The sequence below is a fragment of the Prunus mume genome, linkage group LG1, assembly GCF_029339155.1.
Source record: "Prunus mume cultivar Tortuosa linkage group LG1, ASM2933915v1, whole genome shotgun sequence".
Classification (NCBI taxonomy): Eukaryota; Viridiplantae; Streptophyta; class Magnoliopsida; order Rosales; family Rosaceae; genus Prunus; species Prunus mume.
The window spans coordinates 26,353,072-26,372,623 of record NC_142698.1 but is presented as its reverse complement, the minus strand read 5'-3'; the positions used below and the strand labels follow the sequence as shown (position 1 = coordinate 26,372,623).

The following is a 19,552-nucleotide window of genomic DNA, read 5'->3' as shown; positions in this document are numbered from 1 at the left end:
CTCTTTAAACAGTTGGATTGCTGTAGAAAGTTGTCAGTTTTTACACAGGCTATCCAGTAGAATAGCATAGGTTTGAACATTTGGAAGTTGACCACAAGCTTGCATCTCTGAGAACAACTGTTGTGCATCACCTTCTTTCCCCACTTTGCAACAACCATCTACAAGAGTGCTATAAGTAACGGTATTTGGAACCAGTCCCTTACGAGACATTTCCCGAAGTAGCATCATGGCCTCATCCATCATCTTATGTTTACAATATCCATTTATCAATGCGCTATAACAAATAACATCAACCATCGATCCCTTGCTAAGCATTAGTTTAAAAACTATTCTAGCCTTGCTCATTTCTCCTCGCAAACAGTAACCATCCATGAGTGAACTGTACGTAACCGTATCAGGTTCAATACCTCTTTGAATCATCATTTCTACCACACCTTCTGCTTCCAAGACCATCCCCTCCTTACAAAGTGTGTCTACCAAGACATTGAACGTGCGCACATTTGGAAAGATGTGTTTACTCACCATTTCATTCAACAACCTTGTAGCTTCTTTCCACTCGCCTAATTTGCAAACTCCATGAATCAAAGAGTTATAGGTAATGACATTTGGGGCAAAACCCTTGCACATCATTTCTGAGAAGAGGTTTAATGCATCATTAACTAGTGTATCCTTACAAAGACTGTTGATGATTGTGCTATAGACAACTAGGTTAGGCTGGCAAGCTCCTTCCTCCATCTTCCTAAGCAACGGAATAGCAGCCCTATTGTTACCTTTCATGCAAAAGCCCCTTATTATTGTGCCAAAAGTAACCACGTTAGGCTGACAATTACCTCCCCTCATAATTTTGTTGAAAATTCCAGCCGCCTCCGCCACTCTATTCTGGAGAAGAAAGCCGTTGATTAGAGTGGTGAAGGTACTGACATTTGGTTCAAGACCAAGTTTGAAGAATTTTCCCAATATAGATAAACTAAACCCCATTTGGTATAGATGATAATAACAATTTATGAATGTTTAGGGTATAAACATTATGTCTTCTTTCTTTTTTTTCATTATTGAATATATCAGTTAGTTCTTTTCGAAATTTTCTTCAGTGTTCAGTTTTCTAATTTCCGTATTTCTTTTCTCTTTTGATGATTTCCGTATTTACAGTTTAATTTCAGTTTTCTAATTAGTAATGTTACAGTTTAATTTCAGCTTTCAAAATTTACAGTTTAATTTCAGTTTTGTCAAGATAGTGGTGGTCACTTCTATTATATTTAATGAACGAGTACAATTTGGGGAGGTTTGATTGAAAAAAAGAGCCACTACAAACTAAGATATAACGATATGTATGCTTGAAATGCATAACAAATAAGCAGTCATAAGTAAATGTGTTTTAATTACTAGTAATTTTTGCTCAAACACACACAAAGAGTTGCTTCACCAATAGGCACACATTCAAACCTCATGAAATCATCCATGAGTTCATCCTTACATGAAGCTTCACAATTTTCCGGATGGCATTGGGACTCTTCAGGAGAACGACATATGTGAACCCTCAACGACAATGTGTTGCGCCATAGCCAAAAACTACATAAGCACCAAAGCAAATACAAGTGTGAAACGTGGTGCAGCTATTCCTTACATTCAGAATGAAAAATTTAGAAGTGTCAATCGTGTTTGATAGCTGTCAGGATTTAATGGCTGGAGATACTGACGTGGATGGCTGACCTTGGCATCCCTGTGCCAAGGAAGTTGTTCTCCCCTTCAAGACACTTTACGTGGTCGGTTAAAAACTACTCTTTCACTTGCTTCAATAGGTGTTGTTTTTTTTTTTTTTTTTTTCAATTTTGTATTTTTACGAAGTTAGGGAAGGGAGAAAGAGGAAACTCACACACACAAATACCATGAAGACTTGAACCTAGGACCACTTGAGAGCACACTAAAAGGCATGTACCAACTGACACCCCATTCCTCACTTGCTTCAAAAGGTTTGCTAATGCACTTTTTGACACCTAACCAAACCTATACAATAAAAAATAAACTCCTTGCACATGCAAAAGTAAATTAGCTTCCATGAAAAATAAAATACAAATTTATAAATAAACCCAATCCTAGACATGTATTTATAAAAAAACCCAAGCACTATTTAAACATAGAAACACACCCAAAATCAACCCCAAAGTCAACTTTTTAAGTGTGTTTATAAATGGGTTTTGAGTGTGTGTAATGATGAGTTTTGGGTGTGTTTATAAAGTGTTTTGGGTATTGGGTTTTTTTATAATTTCAACCTCCATTTTGGGTGTTTTAGTGCAAATTGTAAAAAAAGGCAGGAAGCCACTTTTGGGGAAACTTTTTAAAACTCGTAAAATACCCTTAATAAACTGAAGTGCTAAAAGACCATAATCTATTTATATAAAAGGCAAGGTAGAGAATTGTGAAAAATTCAAAATATCAGAAAATACCTTTGATTAATGTAGTGAGAATTAAAAATATTAAATAAATGAGAATAATATAATAAATTTATACATTTTAGTATTAAAAAATTCAAAATAAAAAAATAAAATTAGAACATGTATCCTATTTTTATGGAAAATTATGTAGAAAATACTTGTATAAAACATTAGAAATACGTACGTACATATACAATACGATTATTGTATGTTTGCTTTTTAAAGAAAATGTGAGAAGCGTATAGAACACGAATGTATTGTTGAAAAATACGTACCAACATATATATATATATATGCATACATATGTAAAAAACTATAGCCTCTCGTCTTTAAACTATTTATTAAAGACAATTAAAAAAAGAAAAAAAAACCAATAACGCTTCCCTACTATACTATATTTTAAAAAAAATTAGAAAAAAAAATAAAGTATCGCCGCACGGCTATACTATTTTCTAAAGAAAAAACAGCCCAGCCCACTGTGTGAAAATAGTATCGTCGGGCGGCTATACTTTTTAAAAAAAATTTAATACACTAAACATAGCCATAAGGCTATACTATTTTTTAATATAAAACGGAGGACCCCCTAACCATTAGGCACCATGTGTCAACACATGTCTTTTTAAAAAATTTAAAACATGGGGGTATAGTCGTGTGGCTATACGCTTTTTTTTCTTCCTTTATCGATTAAAGCCATGTGTAAAAAAACACAAGTACAGCCGACCGGCTATACCCTTTTTAAATAAAAAAAATCCTAATATAGCTGCCCGACTATACTATTTAAAATTAATAATAAAAAAAGACCCTCCTAGTTGCATTAGTTTGTACCTTATAAATTTTAATTTGCAACATATCCAAAGCGGATATTAATCTTCCACTATATGATATTTTAGTATAATTTTTTATAACATATGTTATTCTTATTCAATAATATGTGAGAATTATTTATATAATACTTGAATTTTGTGTGTCTTACTGAAACTTTTGTAGAAAATATGTGTATAAAACATTAGAAATATGTACGAACATGTACAATACGACTATTGTATGTTTGCTTTTTAAAGAAAACGCGAGGCATGTATAGAACACGAATGTATTGTTGATATATATATATATATATATATATACACACATACATATGTAAAATACTATAGCCTCTCGTCTATACTAATTATTAAAGATAATTTTTAAATAAAAAACCAATAACGCTTCCCTACTATACTATATTTTTTAAAAATAGAAAAATAGGTATAGCCGGTCGGCTATACGTTTCTTAAAAAATTGAATATAGCCGTCCGGCTATACTATTTTTAATATAAAAAGAGGACCCCCCACCCATTAGGCGCCACATGTCAGCACATGAATTCTTTAAAAAATTAAAAACATGGAGTATCGCCGTGCGGCTGTACTCTCTTTAATAAAAATATATACATATAAGGAAGAACCTTATCAATTAAAGCCACATGTCAAAAAAAAAGTTATAGTCGCACGGCTATACTATTTAATTAAAAATTTTAAAAATAAAAAAGGACCCTCCTAGTTGCATTAGTTTGTACCTTATAGATTTTAATTTGCAACATATCCAAAATAGATATTAATCTTCCACTATATGATATTTTAGTATAATTTTTATAACATATGTTATTCTTATGTGAGAATTATTTATATAATACGTGAATTTTGTGTGTCTTACTGAAAATTTTTGTAGAAAATACGTTTATAAAATATTAGAAATACGTACGTACATGTACAATATGACTATTGTATGTTTGCTTTTTAAAGAAAACGTGAGACGTGTATAGAACACAAATGTATTGTCGAAAAATATGTACCAACATATATATATGTAAAAGACTATAGCCTCTCGTCTATATTATTTATTAAAGACAATTTTTAAATAATAAAAAACCAATAACGCTTCCCTGCTATACTATTTAAAAAAAAAAATAGAAAAAAATTCAAGTATAGTCGCACGGTGATACTATTTTTTAAAATTTTTTAATAAACTGAATATAGCCTTACGACTATACTATTTTTTAATTACAGAAAAGAGGACCCCCCCAACCATTAGGCACCGTGTGTCAATACATGTCTACTTTACAAAATTAAAAACATGGAGTATAGCCGTCCGGCTGTACTCTACTTGAGTAGTACCATCTCGTTGTATTATATGTTGATTTATCCTTTTTTTTTTTGGGCTGGTCTAATATAGGTTCTACAACTTCTATTTCTTAATTATCAAATCATTAATTTTGAAATCTATGTATAAAACTCAAATTCCTCATAAGATATAAAAGGTCATAGTACTCTTAAATATTTACATTGTTTGCCACTAGACGTCAGATAAGTCAACTTGACCAAGCATGTCAACGACTCTGGTTTTTTTGTTTTTTTATTTTTATTTTTTTGTTTTGGCATTCCTTCTAATCCCTAAAACTTTGATCAATCAAAAATCCTTAAATTTTCGACCAATAAAAAATCCCTTAAATTTTGTCCAAATAAAATAAAATAGGTAAATTATTATCAATACAATATAATGTACCTACAAATTTACCTATATATCTTGTATATATCTAATATGGGTAGGTAAATTATTTTCACAATATACCTATAAATGTACAGACTTTAATATACCTACAATATACCCATAACAGATGAATTACAAGTTATATTATTGCATAATAGGAACTTATTAGGTAAATTATATGAAAAATGCTTTTATAAAATTTGGGTATATTATTTGAAAAATAAGTAAATTCATACTAAGTACATATTTTTTTATAAAAGAAGTAATAGGTACGTTATTTTTTAAATTGCTCTTATATGTACACTATTATATTTATAAAATAATAATATAAAGATAATTGATCACATATACTTCATAAATTAATAAATAAAAACTTTTTAATTAAATTAACTGATTAGGTGTGTTAAATATGAATTTATTGTTAAATTTTAAAAGGATTAATTGATTGGCTATACTCTTTGAATATATTAATCTATATTTATATATCTATATCTATATCTTCTATATATATAAAGCAAAATGCAGAAAATGGTGAAATATTCAAAATATCAAAAAATGTCCTTGATTAATGCAAACATTAAAAATTAAAATTATTAATTAAATGAGGATAATACAGTAAATTTCCACTTTTTTATATTAAAAAAATTAAAATGAAAAGAAAAATTCGATAATTGATCATATTTTCTTGGAACATAAGTAGCAATTATCTTTTTTAATTTTAAAATAAATTTAAATTTTTTTAAAATCAGATCATGAATCCTATTTTTCCATTAAAAATTAAATTTAAAAAAGGAAGAAGAAGCTCGTCACTCCATGAACAAAGTTGTAAACTTCTGCATATTCTCTGCTTCCATTGTCTTACAGACGGAGTGTCGGAAAACCAGAGCATGGCTTCTTCAACTTCAGACGACGACTTCATCACCGTCGTATGCAGTAACCCCAATCCAATTCAAGCAAACACCACCAGCACCGATATAGAGATTCTAATTTCAGTCACGAATATCCCAAGCTGGGATTTGCCATCAATTCTCTGTCACCAAACAGTCAAAGTTCAAGCCCATCGGAACAGGTGCGTGGTGGTTTATCATTTTCTCACTCTTTTTCCGTTTGTTTCCCGGGAAAATACAATGAGGGAGATTTGATTGCAGGCTAATTCAACACTGATCGTATTTCAATGGCCTCCTAAGTGGGAGCTTCAAGTAATCAATTTCGATCACTTTCTTCTTGTGAAACTGAATTCAACGAAGCCCGGAACTTGAAGTTGTGCTTTCTTTCAATTTAGATTATGATTCTTCGAAGAAATGAACAAGTTTTATTTTTCTTGAATTTGAATAATTATATTCTAATCAATTTTGTTTAATTGCTTCTGGCTAAATTGTTGAGAAATTTTGTAGTGAATCTGGATCAATTGTATATATGACCGCCCATTGGATGTAACATCTAATAATTTCCTCCCTCTTATGAGGTAAATGAATTAACTTTACTATATGGTAATTCTGATCCAGTGTGTTCTTTTCTATTCTTCATTTACTTATTTGTTTAACTATTGGTTTGATCTTAAATAATTCAAACCTTTGGTCATTTAAAAAGAAAAAATTGCATTTCTTTAACTTCTAGTTCTAGTTTGAACGCATCTGCCTGTAAATCACATAAAATGTTTTACAAAGTTAATATTCCTTTGACAATACTGTGTTACGTTTTCAGGGTGCACTTTATTTTGGAGTGCAGACGCTTCTCATGAGATGCAAAACTTGGTTTTCTGAGGAGTATCGGCGGAGGTGCCACCACGAGTACAATTGGATGATTTGATTTCTATTTGGAGCTTTGGTTTAGAGCATGGTGAGAATGATTAGAACAGCAATGTCTATGAAAGACTCGTATTTTAAATTAGTGTTGTCTAGTCTAATAGATTAAATTGGAATGGATTGCAGCCGTGATTTTCTTCCGGAATTATGTGGGAGCTATCTTGCGAGAAACTTTGTATGTCCTCAACTTGTATTTATATTCTCTGCAGCCTTCTTGTGCCCAATTTTTCGTAGTAGTGACTTGGGCACAATCAGATTAATTGTTGAAAATAGAATTATGCTTCAATATTAACTCACACATAGAGGCTAGTGGGAGGTTGTAGATTCATATTGACTTGATATGGAGTAGAAAATTATGTTTTATTGTGAGGTACCATTTTAGTTGATATTCCATATGATATCACTTTAGATTGTTTTCTCTTGACAGCCAACGTTTGTGTTTAGTCATAATATTGCACTTGCAAGGTCTAAAAGAAAAAAGAGCGTTCTGTTAGAGATGGCTAGGAAATGAGAAGGATATAAGAGCTTAAGTGAGCCCAAGAGGGGCATGGTTAGAGGCAAAGAGAATTGACATCATTACTGAGGATGTAATGGAGGATATGATTTTAGCATAATGAAACACATCAAAGAGCACCATGTAGTCTCCTGACCACGTGGCACATGCGCACATGCACACACGGATTTGTGGCTACTAATCTTGGTTAAACTGAAAACAGATGCCTCCATATATTTCTTTTCGATCAGGTTGTTGCTAATGGTTGAATTGGAGATTGTTATCAATTAAGTTGCGTCAGATCCTATGGACTTATTATTACTGTATTGCGTGAAGCACATGAATTTGACAGTAGACAGGTTACTTATCCTTTGAATGACCTAGTTAAATTTTCTGTGAGATATCTTGACACACTGATATCTTAGACTCTTAGTGGTCTTTTACAGTGAGATGCATCTTTCCAATGCACTTCTAGTTTGGATCGATGCTAACGCAGAATGCATGGAAGGCTTGATCAGAAATGAAGATGTCTGCACTGGCATTTTGAAACAGGTACAGATTGAAAATGTTCCAGTGTATATGTTGAGGACCAATAGAATATATATCCTGGGAAGGTGACTTGTTTACCTAGTATCTCATACTACCATTATTGTATTATAGTCCATGATCTTAAACCGTGAACATGACTCCGTACTAGTTTTAGGAAAACAGAGTCATGTGAGGTATAACAAATTTGACAGCTGATTGCCTACATACTTTTAAATGGATATTAAGAAGTCTTAAACTTCTAGATGAAAGTCACCAAAGAGTTACTTAATCATCATAACAAATTGACCCCTTGAGCCACTTTTCAGTATTATCACTTGAATAAGACTCTACCTGGCATGCCTGATGACATAATGGGGCAACAAGCTATGATGTGTTCACAAGTATGTGGAAATAGGAACGGCAAAGGTAATTACAGGTCTGAAGACCAAATTGATCCCTCATATTTTTGCAATTAAATATGTTGGGGATTTGGTCGGTAATGTATGTTAATCATAAAAGTTACCTCGTCTGTCTTTGCACCTTGAACTTGTTTCTGTTTATTGTCTGTAATTTTGCTTTCTGGAGTTTATATCAGGAATTATTAATTGTATTAATTGTTCTGTTATTGCTGTTAAACAGATCCATTTAAGCCTTTTGCCGCTGTGGTTTGCTTGTTAATAGAGCCAGTGTTGCAGCCCAATGTTAACACTCCTCTTCCTTGTAAAATTGCTCCAATGAAGAACTTGGAAAGCTATTTTCGTGGAATTTGCCAATTGCCAATTGCCAAGTAATATAGGGAAAAAGTCCATTTTGGTCCCTGTAGTTTGCCCTTTGTGGTTTCAATTTGAAGCAATTCAAAGGCAATCCTCAATTTCCATAAAAAAAAAAATAATTTAACTTCTATTAGTTTTGGAGGGGCAATTCGGTCCACAAATTATTTTAAAAAAATTATTCAATAGGAAAATACATATTAAAGACAGAAAAAAAATCTTAAAATTGAAAAAAACAATATCCCACTGCGCACCACCCCTCCTACTCCCCACTGCCTTGTCCATCAAATCCAGAACATTGTCACCAACCAATATATCGTCATGGTCCAGCTGCTTAAACAATGAGAAATTGGGATTTGAGGTTTTGGTTGGTGAATTGAATTTTCAGTTTTGGGAGATTGATGAAATGAGAAATTGGGAAAGACCCCAATCAGCTGGGCACGGAACTTCCACGTCCCTTTCCATGTCCCTTAGTCCGTCGGGTCAGGGGTCATAGACTCCCTCCAAAACCCAAACCCCTCGAAACCCAGAGCGCCACCAAAGAAGCCATGCCTCCAATGTTCGACCCAAGATCGGTCCTCTAGGTCTCTCCCCGAAGAAGATAGGTGAAGACATTGATTATTTGTTGATAATATATTAATATTTGTGGGCGAGCTTGTGCTATTATTTTTGTGTTGCATTGCATTTACTTCTCTTTTTTATCTTTTCTTTTTGTTTTTTTGTTATAAGCTTTAATTTATGTATAAAGATGCATTTGAGGGTAATGCTCATTATGTTTATTGACTAGGTGTATTTTTCTATGTTTATTAATGAAATTCAGAGTTTTTAATGTAAGTTTCGCCTGACCGGCTTTCAAATCCTGGATCCGTCATTGTACCACAGCTCTTGGAGATCGCGTTGGAGCTTGCCCCTTCTCTTCCTTATGCATCGCATGTTTTCTGTTTCTTTTTGTGTGTTCCTGCCAATATTGTTTCAAGGTCCTGGATTATATTCTTGTTGCAGCTAATATATGGTTGTGCATCCTGTGATGGAAAGAGTTTGGTTCTCCTGGGGTAGGTAATGTAGCTCGGAAAGACACAGTGGATGGCTGGAAGAAGATGAAGCAAGATAAGATTGTTATTCGAATGAGCACTGGCCAAGCTACTTCAGATCCTGCTTCTCCAACCATCCCCTCCTTACATGATTAGTTGTGTTTGAAATTTCTTAAATAAGTTTTCCCCCCATGATCCACAAGAACTATCAAATAAATTTGCATTTCACAAGCTGCATTTCTGAACGTTGCTCTCACCATGTCCTTCACAAACACAACTAATCTGATTATATCAGTCCAAATACCCTGCTTCTCTCTAATAAATTTAACAACCTTAAAAGAGTAACATAGAAATTTCTCTATCATGATCACAGGATATCCCCCAATGATGTCTTTATATAACCAAGTCTGTATACCGCAAAATAACAAAAACATGCAGAGTCAGTCAATTGCACAATGTTTGTGTGAAAGAAACTAAAAAAGACCTGCGTACAAAAACACAAAACAATAAAGATGTTACGATTATCGGTAAAGTTATATCTACTACTCAACAGTGTCACATGATGGATTAAGAGATAACAGATATAACACATCCACGGTTGCCAGAGGTGGAAGAGCTTCAATGTTTATTGGGATGGTCAGAAGATCTGTTCAACTTTAACTGAGGCAAATTCAGTTCATAATTCTCTTTTTGCATCAATGGCAACAATGCAGGATCTACTTTATCTTTACACAATAGATCAATTATCAATTCTGTAGTTGAAGCATCTGCAGAGAAACCCTTCTCCACCATTTGTTGAATAAGTCCTGTCACCCTTACTGTCTCATTGTTATTGATAAACCCTCGAATAATTACATTATACGTACAATCATTTGGAGGACAACCTTTCTCTTCCATTTCAGTAAGCAGCTTTTCTGCTTCACTTGTTCGGCCCCCAATACAGAGTCCATTAATCATTATGTTATATGTCCTTACATCCGGTTGAAGCCCTCTTGATGATAAACCACAAAAGAGTTCCCTTGCAGATTCAATTTTTTCAGCCATGCACAAACCTTCAATAAGAATAGTGTAAATCACAATATCTACATCCAACTTCTTGCCTTCCATCTCTTTAAACAGTTGGATTGCGGTAGAAAGTTTTTGGTTTTTACACAGGCCATCCAGTAGAATAGCATAAGTTTGAACATCCGGAAGTTGACCACAAGCTTGCATCTCAGAGAACAACTTTTGTGCATCACCTAATTTCCCCACTTTGCAATAACCACCCAGAAGAGTGTTATAAGTAACAGTATCTGGAACCAGTCCCTTACGAGACATTTCCCGAAGAAGCGTCATGGCCTCATCCATCATTTTACGCTTACAATATCCATTTATCAATGCGCTATAACAAATAACATCAACCATCAATCCCTTGCTAAGCATTAGTTTAAAAACTTTTCTAGCCTTGCTCATTTCTCCTCGCAAACAGTAACCATCCATGAGTGAACTGTACGTAACCATATCAGGTTGAATATCCCTTTCAATCATCATTTCAAGCACGCCTTCTGCTTCCCCAACCATCCCCTCCTTACAAAGTGTGTCTACCAAGACACTGAACGTGCACACATCTGGAAAGACGTTTTTACTCACCATTTCATTCAACAACCTTTTAGCTTCTTTCCACTCACCTAATTTGCAAACTCCATTCATCAAAGAGTTGTAGGTAATGACATCTGGAGCAATACCCTTGCAAATCATTTCTGAGAAGAGGTTTAATGCATCATCAACTAGTGTATCCTTGCAAAGACTGTCGATGATTGTGCTATAGACAACTAGGTTAGGCTTGCAAGCTCCTTCCTCCATCTTCCTAAGCAACTGAATAGCAGCCCTATTGTTACCTTTCATGCAAAAGGCCTTTACTAGCGTGCCATAAGTAACAGCATCAGGCTGACAATTACCTCCCCTCATCATTTTGTTGAAAATTCCTGCCGCCTCCGCCACTCTATTCTCGAGAAGAAAGCCGTTGATTAGAGTGGTGAAGGTACTGACATTTGGTTCAAGACCAAGTTTGAAGAATTTTCCCAATACAGATAAACTAAACCCCATTTGGTTTAGATGACAATAACAATTTATGAGAATGGTTAGGGTATAAACATTATGTCCAATTCTCGACACACCCATTTGGTTATGCAATGAGATGACGGCCGAGTAATGTTTCAATTTTGCAACTTGACCCAAGATTATATTGAAACGGACAACAGAGGGCAGAGGGCGCATTTGAAGCATTCTATCGAACACATTGAAGGCATCCTCAACATTTGTGATTTTGGGTAAGTCTCTTTTTGGCTGCTCTAGTTGGGTTCTTGTAGATTTGATCGGTTTCGAAGGTTGAGAGTGAAAGAAAGCAAAGTAATTGTTGAAGAAAACGAGAAAAGTGGAGTTAGAGTGAAGACAATTCATACCTCTGCTGCTCCAGCAATAAGAAGAAGAAGAAGTAGCAGCAGTCATAGTCCGTATCATCATCTTCAGCATCTCTGAGTAAAAGGGCGCTCAAACCTCCCTCCAACTGGTTTCCTCGAGAAAGCTCAAGTCCGTGTTGTCATGAATTCCACAAAAACTTTCCTTTTTCTAAATTGGATAAAAAGTTCCGTACCTTTCGTTTAGGAGTCCTCATCGTTTAGTGTGAAGATTTATTTTAACAGTTATTTATTTTCAGTAAGGGTTGGTGCCTATTGTTAGGCAGTTATCAAAGTTATGACTAGTTCATTGTCTGCTGCTGTTATGATATTATTAGGCTATCAATGACTTGTAACTGATAGGTCTACCATCCTATACCTTGTATATAAATATGTTGTAATATCTCTTTTGAAAGACATAGAAAACTCAGTTTCTACACCTATAGATAGGAGACTGGTATTATCTTAGTTTATAGGAGTCATGGTTTGTCTGTCTTTCTTCATGCTTTTAATCATGGGATGAAGTTCCACAAAATCTTAAAGTTGTGGGTGAGTTACTTGCGGCAGTAACTTTGGTGTTTCTATTTAAGATGTAATTCAAGGACAAGAATCAAGTTGAAGTTTCTCAGCCTTTCCTATTGTTTTTTCAACGTTCTGGTTATATTTCTTTAGCCTCTTTTATTTTTCAACATTAGTTCCTAAACTTGATATTTTATAAGCCTTTTTTTATGGAAATATTTTGTTCACCACTTTGACCACTTTAACCCAAAGTGTATCCTCACCGCCGTTCTTAATTCCATCCGCCCAAAAAAGTGTGGCTTTTGGTCTGAATGATATGCGAGTCATATTGGTTTAATGAATAGATTGGTTTTCACTCGCACCAGAATAGAATGGTTTTCTGTTTCGATCTCTGTTTAAGGTTATTGACTTTGTGATAATTTATAGAAGGTATTTTTATTTTTAAATACAACTGATAGCCTAATTATTCTAATTAATCTAATCCACAAAAAAATAATAAATCTGCTGGATGCATCCTTTTGGGTGCAAATCGAAGGTATTATGATTGACAAGAACTATGGCTGTAAAGAAGAAGCTTCGAAAGCACTCAAACCAAAACACTCAGTAACTCCTCATCAATAATCCAATTGCAGTTCGTTACAAAGTGGGAAATTCAATGAACTCAAGTTTTGAAGTTTCCCCAGGAGGCCTAACTATATAGATTTCTCCATCCACAATCATTTTTCATCCACTGTCTCCAGAAACAATTAACGAATAGCGTAGCACAGTGACTACAAGAGTACATATATACGCCATACATGTTATGTACACACGTGTTCTCTGTCCTCTAAATCTTTGATTACCCCCTCTTCAGTTAATAGCAGTGAGAGGAACTCTAGAGTCTCTAATGGACTGGGCAGCCTCGTACGCCACTGCGATGTGTTTTAAGTCTCCATTTGCCTGCTGCTTTGCAGATCTTCCATCCCAGAATGATCTCAACAATTCTTCAAAGGCAGGAGTTCTGAGTTCTTCAATGGATGCAATGCTTGGAAGATTGAACGACCTCTTTCTTGGCGTGGAACATGATGGTTCGTCCACCTGAGTGTTGCAGAATCGAAGAACTCATTAAAGAACATAATGTCATCGAATAAAAAACACATATATTGTACAAAAAGCACTCTAGCAGTCTTACCACATATTCATCCAGAAGAAATTTTCCTGCATTCTCTGTGATCTCGACAATATTGTGGTAGTGACCTCCCTTCAGTTCCCTTAAATCCCCACAACATGGAACGATCATTGAGTTAAGATTTCCACATGCCTCATGGTCAAGTTGTAATGAATCTGCAAGTATTTGTTTCAGTTAACATGCAATCCAATATATAACCTAGCAAGACAAATGTGAAATCAATATGTGAAACTTGACACTCACGATCAATAGAAGACAGGAGATTCTTGTCTGCGGCGTCTACATCTTCTAGTGCAGCTGATACAGCAGAGGAAAACCTATCACGTAGAGCTTGATTGGCTTCCGTTCCCCTCCTAGTTGAAGAGAAAAAAATTGAATGAATAATCTTCAATTAAAACCTGCAATATTTCTTTCCTATAAGGAATGAGCATACCTAACAATGGAGTCCACAGAAGCAACATTACTCTTTTCTAGACTGAGCAAGGAACCCTGGGCATTCTTCCATTGTTCTGCACCCATTGTTGCCTGCTTCAAACTGCACAAGTTGTTTTTGTGTAAGTAATGGACCAGAAAAATTCAGGTAGCAGAAGCATGGCCAGATCAAAGTTTAAATTCCTAATATCCAGAATATGTACCAATTCTGTAGAACCTCTTCCATGTCTTTCTTTCCACTTTCCACAGCAAATGTATCTTCAAGGTAACTGGGATTCTGTTTTTTCCATGTGAACTGTCCATTTTGCTTTGATAGAAAATGTTGAATCTTGCATGGTTGACATTTCTTGCTGTAGTTTGCTGGTTCTGCTTGTTGTACTCTCTCGAAGATCATTTACTGCTGTTTGGACCTATTTAATAGATAAAGAATGTTACTAATTGAGCCTAAATAAAAAAGTTGTTACTGACATAAAACCTTAGGAACAAGGAATAAGTAATTGGCTGCAGCTTAAGAACAAGACATACCAGTTTTTTCTTCCTAGCGTTCGAACTTGCCAGCAACTCTGCCACCTTTTCTAGCAACTGCCTTTCTTCATTAGCAGCACACTCCTACATATAAATTAAAAAAAACAAGCATTAAATTCTGTTAATAAGGTTGTTAATGGCCCATTTAATTTAGAAAGTACACTGCAACCACCTCAAACTTCTCTTCAAGTTCAGACAATTTCTTATTGTTGACAGTTTGTGCTTCTTCCACGATTTGGGTCAGATTGGATGCATGCAAGTCTAGAGTCTTGAAGAAGTCCACAGTAACTTTAGAAGTTGACCGTGCAGTTTCAACTGCTCTGGCATGAGCCTGTACAAAATTGAAGACCAAATTTTTCACTCCAAAAAGAGATTTTTGAATTTTACTCTTGAAGAAAATAAAACAAATAACCATGAAAGCAACAATATATTACGAACCTCACGCTGTTGTTGTGCATATGCACTTAGCTTCTCTGCTTGGTTGTGAAGATTACCTTGAAGATCAGTGAGTAATTCATCAGCTTCTGAAGCAATTCCTTTGAAGAGCTAAATCATATGAACAAAGTTAAGTACAGAAATAGTAAAAGAACAGTGAAGACTGAAAAACAGTGAACTAATACTTACATCTTCCAGAGCAGAAGAATGGCTAGAAACTTCCGAATTTAGATGACAAAAAGTTGACTGAGAATTTCCTTCAAGGTCCCCAGCTATACCATCCAGAGCTTTAATACCAGAACCATACATATTTTTAAGCTTTCCTAGTCTTCCTCGAAGTTCTTCAGTAGCCTTCAAAAGCATGGCAAATAATTAGGTTGTACGTAGTTATAGACTGACAATCAAATGTCAAGAATGCTCAAAGACAATCATCTTCTTGTCTAGATCTTACCTCTGCCTTGGTTGATACAAAGGACTGCATATCCTCCTCCATACCTTTCAATTGCTGCTCCTGTTGTGTCACTGCAACTGCGACAGTCTTATGCAAGATTTCAAGCTGTTGAGTTAATTCGGACTGAAATTTCTGAACTAATATCCGATTTCCATCTTCAATTTCATCCTTGCGCTCTGGAAAACCAGCCATGGTTAGCAATAAAGCACCAGAAGTTTTGAGGAAGACCCAATAAAAATATCCAAAATAATGAGACAAACCAATCTTGGCAAATAAACTGGACACATCTGATGCAGCATTCTCTAGCTCTCCTCGAAGCTCAAATGCACGCTCAACCAGTGATTTCTCTGAAAGTTAACAGTGCATATTATTGTAAGGAAGATTCAGAGGCATCAAATTGTACCATCTGGAAAGCATGAGACTTTACGTGTGCACAAACTAGAAGACAAACAAGTCAAAAATGGAAGTCCTTAGGAAAAGCTATTTGATCCATCAAATGTCGACTATATAAACTGAAGGTAAAATGAAATGGCAAGTATCAATATCTGATCTGAATATGTAGAATGTACAACAAAATTCGTTGTAGCAGACACTTTGCTCACCCGATCTGAGGAGGTTTGCAATCAGAAATTCCTTCTCTTTAATGGTTGCATTTGCCTGTCGATGTTTTTCCTCGAGATCAAACAGTGCATTTCCAGTTTCCTCAAGCTTTTTCTGAAGTATAAAGTGTTGAATTTTATCAGGATGAAAGCAGAAAGAACAATGGGAGACTATGTAATTTGATTTCCCAAATGTATTACCTCAGTTTTTTCAAGTTTATCACTCAAGTCTACAGTCAAAAGTTGCTGAGAACTGTAAAGTTCCTGAAGCTCCATCAGTTGCTGCTGCGCTTAGGTCACCACCACATAACAATTATATTAGTTCCTACGCTGTAGTCTGGTAATACTTACAAAGAAAGGAGTGCAAAATCTTCATGGAAATACCTTGTCTTTGGATTCAGAATCAAGTTCCATCCGCTCTATTTTTTCAGCCATTGCCTAGGGTAAAAAGAGAGGAATGAGGTCAGTAACCAGTGCATTGTGTGAATTTATGTAGGAAAAGAATTGCGTCATTCAGTTAAATGGCAACAATCAGACCTTCTTCTCGGCTTCTTCATTAAGATAACGATCTCGTGGTATATAGATTCCATTCTTCTCTCTTGCAGCATATACCTCTGAATAAACATAAGAAACATGTCATACAATTTAGCTTGCAATAAACTAACTATCAAAAAAATCATTAAATAATATTATCCACTAGAAAAAGCTTCTGAGGAGAGAGAGGAGCAACGATGAAATCAGTTAACCTTGCTTAAGCCGATCAATCTCAGAATATAAATCCTTGATCAGAGCAGATTTCATCATTTTTTGATTGACCTGAAACAATGAGCAACAACAAACCATAACAAGGGTCAGAATGAAAGACAATTCCCCTTTATGATTTGTGAGAACAGGGAGTGGGCAAACTTCTGACCTCTGGTTTATTCTTTATGTTTTTGGCACGGTGCGCATAGTCTAGGGTGCTGAGTGTTTCTTCCAAACAGTGGATAGAGGGTGATACCGTGGCAATTATGCATGTCTTTGTTTTCCCTCCTAAGGAGTCCCTCAACAATCTTGTTAGTTTACTATCCCTGATATTCCAAACAATATCATTGTGATTAAATTTACTTTCTGGGGTTTGCAAATACAGGAAAAAAACCACGAAGGGATATTTATTAAATAATACCTATATGGAACATGACCAGAGTGTTCGACTAGAGCATTAATGACACGGCCAAGAGTAAGCAAGCTTTTATTTATCTCCCCTGCTTCCCTTGCTCTACCCTGCAAGTGAAAATTTCTTTTCAATCAGATTCAGATAAGAAAATGTCCTACCATAATCCATTATAAGGATTAAATAAACTCAAAACACAAATTTTTTTGGAAATATGGCAGTAAGATCATGTAGTAAGACAACTCCATCATTATATTGATTATAAACTACTTCTGTGCCTTACCTCTCTTGCACCTGAGCGTGAAATGTTCTCAGAACCAGCAAGGTCAACAAGATTTAGCTTCCCACACTTAATCATTTCCTCACCCTCTGGTGTGCATTCCTTGATGTGGATTGTGATGGAAAATATAGAGTGTGAACGACTGCTTTGTTTGTTGAGAAGAGTCTCAGCTGTACGTCTTTTTGCAGATCCCTTCTCCAAGATTTTATAAATTTCATTTGCTGTGCACACTCTCTTCTTCCAAGCCTCTTACAAAGACACCCCCTTCCCATCTTCCATGAGAGCAATGGGTTTCTTAGATTTGTCATCTATAAATTTCGTGCTCTCGTCTGGGGCCAGAAGATCACTTATCTCTTCATTGTACAGCTCTAAAAATGTGACTTTCATGCTATACTCAGCAACCTGAGCTTCTAATATGTCAAAAATTTGTTTAACAGCTCGTGGGATAACACCAGCATCACTTGGAAACTCCCCATTCTACAAAAATCACAAAATTCAGTCAGCAAGCTATGTGGAGAAAATCATAAAATAATACATAGGCTGAAGTCTATTTGAAAGTCGAAAACACCAAACCTTCTTTCTTGCTCCTCCTTCCATTGTGTATGTTTTCCCCGTCCCTGTCTGACCATAGGCAAATATAGTACAGTTATAGCCCTCAAGTACGTCATTTACAATAGGAGACACAGCCTGGTCATACAATTCCTTCTGTTGGGATGCGGGACCAAATACCTAAACAACATTATCCAGCTTTCTGATCATTTCCCAGTGCAAAGAAAGTAACAACAGGTAGCACAACAACAGCAACATATTTCAATTTTACTTCACTAAAATTGAGGAAAAATCATTATTCAAATTTTGGAACTTCAGGAGCCAAAACAGATTAAAACCCATGAATTCCTTTCATCTAGTAAGACCTTAGTGCCACTTTTAAAGTAGAACAAGATGAAACACAAGAGTTTGACTTTCAGCATTCTAATCAACAAACCTTGTCAAACGCAAAGGTTCTATCAATCTGCTTGTTAGCTATATTCTGAATTGCAGACACTTCCCTTCTACTCTCATGACAAGAAATCACCACGGGTGTATGTACCCTCATTTCATCTTCACTCAAAGGCCTACAAATGCAAACCAATTCTTGAGCTGATCATTCACTCAGACAACAACACTTAACTGAACTCGGCCTCACACCCAACTCGGATTCCGACTCACCTGCAACGCACAAGCACCTGCACATTGACACCCTTGTCCTTTTCATGCCTGTTTATCGAATTCGAATCCCCGGATCGCAGATCTCGCACCGACTTGTCGCTCGACCGCGGTGTCTGTGACGGGGATAGCGAAAGCAAAATAATTGAGAAAAGTGGAGTAAGAGTGAAGACAATTCATACCTCTGCTGCTCCAGCAATAAGAAGAAGAAGAAGTAGCAGCAGTTGTAGTCCGTATCATCATCTTCAGCATCTCTGAGTAAAAGGGCGCTCAAACCTCCCTCCAACTGGTTTCCTCGAGAAAGCTCAAGTCCTTTTTCTAAACTTTCCTTTTTCTAAACTTGGATAAAAAGTTCCGTACCTCGTTTTGTGTTAAGATTTATTTTAACAGTTATTGAATATAAATAGGAGAAATCATCCTTGAGTTCATCCCTACATGAAGCTTCACAATTTTCCGAATGGCAGTTGGACTCTTCAGGAGAATGACATATGTGAACCCTCAAAGACAATGTGTTGCCTCATAGCCAAAAACGACATAATCACCAAAGCAAATACAAGTGTAAACGTGTTGCAGCTATTTCTTCCATTCAGAATGAACAAAATTAAACTTAATTAAATGTGGCTGAATGAGAGGAAGCTCTTGATGGTTTTTAGTTTAGTCAGTGTTGTCAAGTGTTTGTAATGTATAGGGTTTTTATAGGAATTGATAGGATGACTAATATGGTTCATAATGATTTGCCTTCTCTGTCTGTGATTTCATTGATTTT

The 19,552-nt window shown here is 35.4% G+C and overlaps 4 protein-coding genes across 14 annotated transcripts; 1 reads left to right on the top strand and 3 right to left on the bottom strand.

The window, feature by feature from the left end:
- Window positions 1–27: 27 nt before the first annotated feature.
- LOC148921454 (uncharacterized) lies at window positions 28–978 on the bottom strand. The gene has a single exon (XM_089048852.1). It carries the CDS (start codon window positions 976–978, stop codon window positions 34–36), a length of 945 nt encoding a protein of 314 aa, XP_088904978.1. The 3' UTR covers window positions 28–33.
- A 4,741-nt stretch (window positions 979–5,719) lies between these two features.
- Window positions 5,720–9,820, top strand: LOC103322550 (uncharacterized). Of its 11 annotated transcripts, none has more exons than XM_089046792.1 (8): window positions 5,720–6,025; window positions 6,351–6,421; window positions 6,661–6,795; window positions 6,888–6,936; window positions 7,506–7,613; window positions 7,701–7,806; window positions 8,109–8,208; window positions 8,422–9,316. In XM_089046792.1, the coding sequence occupies exons 5-8, from the start codon at window positions 7,561–7,563 to the stop codon at window positions 8,571–8,573; spliced, it is 411 nt and encodes a 136-aa protein (XP_088902918.1). In that variant the 5' UTR covers window positions 5,720–6,025; window positions 6,351–6,421; window positions 6,661–6,795; window positions 6,888–6,936; window positions 7,506–7,560; the 3' UTR covers window positions 8,574–9,316. The 11 variants fall into 11 exon arrangements, 5 of the variants coding, with proteins under 5 accessions (XP_088902918.1, XP_088902923.1, XP_088902925.1 ...); XM_089046788.1 differs by having other exon boundaries at window positions 5,723–6,025; window positions 6,105–6,421; XM_089046797.1 differs by lacking the exon at window positions 6,351–6,421.
- A 140-nt stretch (window positions 9,821–9,960) lies between these two features.
- Window positions 9,961–12,409, bottom strand: LOC103323872 (uncharacterized). The gene has a single exon (XM_089046778.1). It carries the CDS (start codon window positions 12,092–12,094, stop codon window positions 10,202–10,204), a length of 1,893 nt encoding a protein of 630 aa, XP_088902904.1. The 5' UTR covers window positions 12,095–12,409; the 3' UTR covers window positions 9,961–10,201.
- Window positions 12,410–13,123: 714 nt separating this feature from the next.
- LOC148921453 (kinesin-like protein KIN-5D) lies at window positions 13,124–18,962 on the bottom strand (the record flags this gene model as incomplete). The annotated part of the gene is given in 25 exon segments (XM_089046777.1): window positions 13,124–13,614; window positions 13,709–13,860; window positions 13,949–14,058; window positions 14,139–14,240; window positions 14,341–14,408; window positions 14,410–14,547; window positions 14,663–14,746; window positions 14,835–14,993; window positions 15,101–15,208; window positions 15,287–15,448; window positions 15,549–15,724; window positions 15,809–15,895; window positions 16,151–16,262; window positions 16,349–16,432; window positions 16,532–16,585; window positions 16,685–16,761; window positions 16,894–16,963; window positions 17,061–17,217; window positions 17,313–17,410; window positions 17,584–17,812; window positions 17,814–17,847; window positions 17,850–18,057; window positions 18,154–18,309; window positions 18,566–18,695; window positions 18,790–18,962. Coding segments are annotated over 25 exon segments (3,156 nt in total), but the record flags the coding sequence as incomplete, so codon positions are not given.
- Between the last annotated feature and the right edge of the window lie 590 nt (window positions 18,963–19,552).